The sequence below is a fragment of the Crassostrea angulata genome, chromosome 5, assembly GCF_025612915.1.
Source record: "Crassostrea angulata isolate pt1a10 chromosome 5, ASM2561291v2, whole genome shotgun sequence".
NCBI classification, from domain to species: domain Eukaryota; kingdom Metazoa; phylum Mollusca; class Bivalvia; order Ostreida; family Ostreidae; genus Magallana; species Magallana angulata.
This window is the reverse complement of record NC_069115.1, coordinates 52898212-52904785: the sequence shown is the minus strand read 5'-3', so window position 1 is coordinate 52904785 and position 6574 is coordinate 52898212. Positions and strand designations below refer to the sequence as shown.

Sequence of the window (6574 nt, the reverse complement as noted above, 5' to 3'; positions counted from 1 at the left end):
TAGTTATTTTATTCAGTGTACTTTATAACAAATTTGAACTAATAGGAATTGTACTTCTTAACCTCAATATATGAATATGCTTTATTTATTTTAAGATAAAATATAAACATGAATTAAAAGTTAAGTTCATTAGATCTACAAAAGAGGCAAAATAATCGGCATTCATAACTCCATTAAAGCGACACTCTAAATTATCAAAATATCCAGTTAAACCCCTCAACGATTCCTATGAATTTAAAGTATGAAGACGACCACCCTTTAATGAATTCTATAACTACATGTACCTTGACCAAACAGCTTTAGACAGATTTCTTCACTACAAGGCGACGATTAAATATAATAATTTATCAAAATAACACTTCAGACTATTAAAGTCGACAAAAGATTGTTAATGGCGGATTACTGGGAACCGCTTTAAAAGAAACAAATTTCAAATATTCACGACAGAAACAAGTTCTTGAGCCACGTCCTGTTAGAGTGTGGCGGAAGGATCCTCGCATGCTGTAAATATTCATTCTTATATATAGGATGTTGGTCTCTGTGAGTTAAGAGTGGCGCCTTGCTCTTGTTTTGGTTCATAAACTAAGATGCCTCTTCCTGACTCAATATTAGAAAAACTGGAGGAAATTAAATCAGACCTTGTAAGTTCATTTTATTAAAATTTCAACTTAACTGACGGTATTGATAAAGTATAATGAAACTTACATGTATTAATGTTACTTCAATTCTAAGTATACGTACATGTACAAAATATTAAAATTAAATTTGAGGTGCAAGATAAGAAATATTCTTACAATCCTAATTTCTGAAAATAAGTTCATTATGTGGTAAAGTCATTCATTTTCTGTATTTGTTTTTAAAAATCAAACGCCTTACGTTATCTTTTATGATTAGGGTTAGGAATCATTATTCACGTATAGGACACAATTGCAAATCGGTTGCCTGCATGGTACATCACATTAATATATATTAGATGTACATGAGTCTAGATAATAGATGCTGAATTTTTAAGTGAATTGATTTGGTACAATTCGACAAAAACATAGACTAATGATCAAAATTAATGAATTCAAAACAAGTTTTATAGATTATACACAAAGATTTGCAATATTATAACATTTCATATTAATATATAATGTATAAGCTTCCTGTTTTGCAAGAAGTTTTAAATAGCATCAGCACTTTATGTGATAAAGAAAGTGGGCGCTTAAGATGTAGATTCGGCAGGAATCTAGGCGCACAAGAAGAGTGAACATTTCATTGATTAATTTTGGACATTTTTCGAATTATAACCGTTATTTGGTTTCTGTTGGACGTAGAATGGGCTGAAAAATGTTTGAAATGCAAAAGGTTTTGTCATAATATGGGCCTAAATATAGCAACACGGCGGAATTGATGCAAAGTCGTACTTATTTACAGCTGTTTTTAAATGATTCTGATGTCTCTGGGTCTTCTCTCCACAAATTTGAAACTTGTAAAGATGACTTGATTCAACATTAAAAACGTCGCTTTTTAAAAAAAGATGGAGAGATGACCCAGAGATGACTAATTATATACTTTTTCAAAATATTTTTTGGAGGATAATAAAACAAAGTCCAGAGATATGACAATATTGTCCCCAACACTACTTTATACCGCAATTTTAAAGTCTCGCATGGCTCACTGGTTTCGGTCTGGATTTTGAAGTCATTAACGAAGTGTTTTGGGTTCAAATCCTGCTCGAGACTCAAAATAACATTTTTTTTTACTTTTTTTTTTTAAAAATGTATATTGATATAACATTATGTTGAATTATACTAGAATACCGGTATATTTTAATTAGTCGTTATTGATTTCTGCCGTATGAACACTATATTTTCTGTTCTTATTACTAGTTTAGTATGATATACAGTATAATTGAATTAAAATATATATGCATGTGTATTAAAATTTCCAATATAAAGTTTTATCGGTTTACCCCTCATTTCCCTTTTCAGAAAGCTTGTGAGTTTTATTCAATAGCCAGAATAGACTTGTACTTTAACTCTCAACACAATCAATTTTTGTTCAAACTTGTACATAGCATTTCGAGGATATAGACATTTAAACCCCAATTGGTTCGTGTCGATGGTTCCTGCAAACTCACTATCTTGTGCGCCCAGTTTCTTTAGTACAAGTACATGTGTTATGATTCATATGCTATTTAGGTTGTTCGTCCATTGATATACAAATACCATTTTTCATAGTTCAAACCTGCTATACTCTGTCCCGAGTTTTTGCTTCCACCACTTTTTGCTTAATATTTCAATAATAGTAAATACCTTTGTGCTCAAACTACGTTCATCCACTAATATAAAAAATGTCCAGATTATCTGTTTTGAAACGCCCCCTCTACCGCTTCAGGTTTCAATACACATCCCGAAATTGAAAGTCTACGGAGATTTTGCATTGCAACAGCCATTAATAAGCCCGGATGATAACGTTAAAAAATTGCGCGATGTATTCCGAGCGTATTCCGAATGGAGAAAAGATGTAAACATTCCCCATTATAATTCTCCATAAGGAATCTGTTTTGTTCCTGTGAATTTTTCTGAGTGGAAAGGGATAATTGTTCAATGAAGATATCTTGGATATATTCCCTTTTAACGATTTCAACTGTATATCTTTCAAAGGTATGTGTAATTTTATTTAAAATCATCAAAAAGCGATGGAAGCAATAACCTGGGACAGACTATAACAATATCTTTGCTAAACGTACACGTATAAATGTGCGTTCAACGCGAGATAACTCTCCGTCCTGGACAAATTACTAAATGCAGAGTTGTAGCTCGATGAGAAATTCGGGTTGACGAACCGATGAGCTACAAGTTTGCATGTTGATTATACCAGGTCAAATTTGAATTTGTTTAAAGCATACAGGAATGAAACCAGGTTTGCCATATACACCTCACCATTCATTTTCACCGGTACTTCATTTATTCATTCATAGCACACATTGATGTTTGATATAAACTAAACATAATATAAATCATTTTTCAGCAAACCTATTAAGCCAAAATGTTTAATATAAATAACCCAGTGAATAAAGTCAATATTTGAAAAATATATCGAATCGGGGATATCCTCGAGTAATAACAAATAATCTCGATTTACATAAACATACGGAGTGCTGTAATTTGGTGAAAATAACACATTTTGATAAAGTTACATGTACATGTAGCATTCTATTATTTTCAATTTCGCTTTCGTGCTAAGTCAGAAAATATCATTCACAACAAGACAAGGAAATCAGAGAAGCTCCACCCCCCCCCCCAAAAAAAAACCAAAAAAAAAAAAAAACCAAACAAACAAACAAACAAAAAACCCCAAACAAACAAACAAAAAAACCCAAACAAACAAAAACATAAAACAACCAAAAAGAAAGATAAATAAATAAGAAATGAAATATAAAACACCTTCACATTACCACTTTACAGAATCCTGATTGTCTTTTTGATATATACGCACAAGAAAGCTTTAGAAAATAGTGTTTATTAATTTTCCCTATGCATGTACATACCACATTAGTTTGACTAATAGAATGAGCTTAATTAGTTCGATACTTTGCTCTGTTTTAGTCAGATCTTCGTCGCCAGGATGTCGATTTGATGAAGCAGTTGATCTCTATCAGTGAAACCATACAGAAACTGAACAAGTCAAAGTTCCCGCCTGATCATCACGTGATCTCTCGGACCTTTGTTACCAAAGTCAATGGGAAGAAAGGCTATGTCGGTATGCTTGATCCTTTAAAAAATGATCGCATCAGCTATAGGGTCAAAATCTTGATTAAGGATTTAATAGATTATCAAGATACAAGTTTATTTTAATAAACTTGTTACGCTTTACTTTACCACGCATACAATTATTTACATTGATACGACTGATACGACTTTTGTTGGTGCATTATAGGGGTAAATATCGTTCCACCTGAGTCCCTCACAGAATCCGAGGCTCCTTTGCTCCGTCGTCAGAGTGCCCCAAACATCGTCCCCTACCATCTCAAAAGCGTGTCAATCTCTAGCGTAGAAGGTAAAAATGCAGTAAACCGATGTAGTTCTAAAATAGTGGAACAAACCATTTCTGCAATATTAAGTTACTTTATAAAAAACGTTCAATCATTACATGCAAATCCATACCTTTGAATGTTCGAAACAAAGTAATAAATTAATGTACTCGGAAGGATCTGTCTTCTTTTCAATTCTACGATGAAGGCTATTACCAATGCAACTGTATTTATTTGGTTTTACAGATTACTATACGTCAGATGAGGAATTTGGAAACTCTATAAACTCTATAAGTGATATCAATTCATTGTCAACCAACCCAAACCACTTGTTGGCTCGCAGGCCGTACCTGTCCGCGCGGAGGTTTTCGGACATTGTGACAAATTTCCCGATTGTCCACAGTTCCAGTGATTCTGAATATGAGCAGATCTTGCTGCGGAACATTAAACTCTGGAAGGATGGCCAGCTAGAGAACGATTCCGTGTTTGTGTGATCTTATTTTTTTTTGCCATGCAGGATTATTTCCAGAATAATTAACCAAACGACTGCCTGGAGAAATAGAGAGACGTTAACATTCACTGACTCAATAAGGTAAATGAGTGATGACTGCTTTGTACAACTCCTGCAGAGAGCATTGCGCAGGTGCCGCGGCACCAGCTATTGCAACGTTCATATAGCAAGCGCTATAAACTGTACACGAAGCAAAGGTTACAAACATTATTTTGCTACAAGAGGCAAACATTGTTATGACAACGCAGAACATGATGTTTGATAATGGTCTCAAAAAGTCTCGAATTCTCTCTTTTTAAAAGATAACAAGTGATTATTGGAATGTCAATTTCATATGCACTGACTTTAAGATGAATGGCATATATTGAAATAAAAAAAAATACAATTTAATAAAAATGCTTTAAATATATTGTTAAAAAAATCCTCTATATCTATGAAAGCCCAAAAGGATAAATATGAACCATGATAATGTTTTATTTTACTATTTGATCTCCGGATTAAAAAAAAGTTAAGAGAGACTTTACATCCGTTTTATTGTTGGTAAAAAGCAACACTTTTCAGGTGAGACAGTGCCTCACCCACGACTCTATGCAGTAGTGGGGTGTGTCAGACATGTAGAACAAGCCCCCAGCCGTACGGACAGCGGCGAAGAAAGCCTCCGCAGAGTGTTGGCAGTTAATCAGTCTCTTCTTGGAGACACATGTCGCCTTCATGTTATTCAGGAACTTGTGGTCACATTGCGATCTTGTTATTCCGAAGTGATGTCCCTGCATGGAAAAAGAATAATTTCATTAATTTTGTTTATTTTTTATTCTCAAAAAGCAATTTTTAACACCTTTAGTGTATCTGCCCCGATACACCCGATTTTGAAAAGGTGAAAGCGCAACCGGAAATCTAGGGCTGTTTTACCTTGCGTACAAATATGAATAATAAATTTTGAATAGATAAGCTAATTTTTCACACATTCTTGTTTTCCATCTTTGTAAAAAACTTTGTAATGAAACTACAAAGATTCAACAACAAATTTAGTGAATATTTATGAATGATTTAAGGTCTGGTATAGTAAATATGCAAAGGAGATATTTAGATATTATTACTGCAATAATTAGGAACACTTCTTTCATTAATTTTTGAAATTTTTGAGGAAGGATATTTCTGCTAAAGTTCGAACTTGTTGATGGACTGTTTATATTTTAGTAACGAACGTGATAACAGTTATCTAGTCTGTTACGTGAGGTCTTACACCTTGACATAAACTCACTGAATGATAACACACTAAATAGGTGACCCAAAAACTAGGTTGAAAGGTACACATGTTCAATTAACTAAGTAACATTTTCTAAACATATTTTTTACAATTATATTAACCAATATACATGTACAGACAATGATAACAACAATACTGATTTGGTATGATGTCCTAAATCAGCCATCTTAGTGATATCAAAGGTCATACCTTTCCTTTGTTTACTTTAATCTATCTAACTCCACTCACATGATAACATAACTGATTACGTTTTCTTGAAATACAACATCTTAGTTTAAACGTACTCACACAATGGTAGCAGATATCGTGTTTATTACAGGAGGGCGTGAACTGGGGCTCGTATTGGAAGTGTAGGAGGGGGACACTGCAGCCATTGACGGCTCCCGCGGGGGCGTGTTCCTGACAGTAGTCGGAGGCCGATACAGAGACCGTCAGCAGACACAACAGGACGCACGCAATCTAGGGATCGAAGCAACAAATGACACAGAAATTTTGAAACACATACATGATATCATATCTATATAATTCAAATTAAACTCCGAGTTTCCATTTAAATTCGAGAAACTTGCAGTATACAACTTTATATCATGAACATTTTGCATTTATGTTGTAATTTTTAACATTTTTTTCTTACCTTCATTGTCGTTTCTTTATTGGTAATGGCCTTATCAATGTCACAAGTATGGATACTTGTTATAATCGAGAGAAACCCACAGGTTTGATAAACATGTTCTGTAAACCTACTTTTATTCCCATGCGAAAATAATTCGCGAGG

General features: G+C 33.7%; 2 protein-coding genes across 2 annotated transcripts; one reads left to right on the top strand and one right to left on the bottom strand.

The window, feature by feature from the left end:
- The first annotated feature begins 333 nt into the window (after nucleotides 1-333).
- On the top strand, nucleotides 334-4941 carry LOC128183919 (uncharacterized). Its single transcript, XM_052853148.1, has 4 exons — nucleotides 334-641; nucleotides 3597-3750; nucleotides 3928-4047; nucleotides 4268-4941. The coding sequence occupies exons 1-4, from the start codon at nucleotides 588-590 to the stop codon at nucleotides 4513-4515; spliced, it is 576 nt and encodes a 191-aa protein (XP_052709108.1). The 5' UTR covers nucleotides 334-587; the 3' UTR covers nucleotides 4516-4941.
- A 107-nt stretch (nucleotides 4942-5048) lies between these two features.
- On the bottom strand, nucleotides 5049-6574 carry LOC128183918 (conodipine-P3-like). Its single transcript, XM_052853147.1, has 3 exons — nucleotides 6434-6574; nucleotides 6088-6258; nucleotides 5049-5299 (listed from the first exon to the last, which is right to left on the bottom strand). The coding sequence occupies exons 1-3, from the start codon at nucleotides 6437-6439 to the stop codon at nucleotides 5090-5092; spliced, it is 387 nt and encodes a 128-aa protein (XP_052709107.1). The 5' UTR covers nucleotides 6440-6574; the 3' UTR covers nucleotides 5049-5089.

What these genes read in the sequence shown, in the direction of transcription:
- LOC128183918 (XM_052853147.1), bottom strand. An exon ending in ACGATATCTGCTACCATTGT is followed by an intron (nt 5,300 to 6,087) that starts GTGAGTACGTTT and finishes TTTTCCATGCAG; the next exon opens with GGACATCACTTCGGAATAAC.
- LOC128183919 (XM_052853148.1), top strand. Translation starts at nt 588, where the DNA reads ATGCCTCTTCCTGACTCAATATTAGAAAAACTGGAGGAAATTAAATCA. An exon ending in AGGAAATTAAATCAGACCTT is followed by an intron (nt 642 to 3,596) that starts GTAAGTTCATTT and finishes GCTCTGTTTTAG; the next exon opens with TCAGATCTTCGTCGCCAGGA. An exon ending in TGGGAAGAAAGGCTATGTCG is followed by an intron (nt 3,751 to 3,927) that starts GTATGCTTGATC and finishes GGTGCATTATAG; the next exon opens with GGGTAAATATCGTTCCACCT.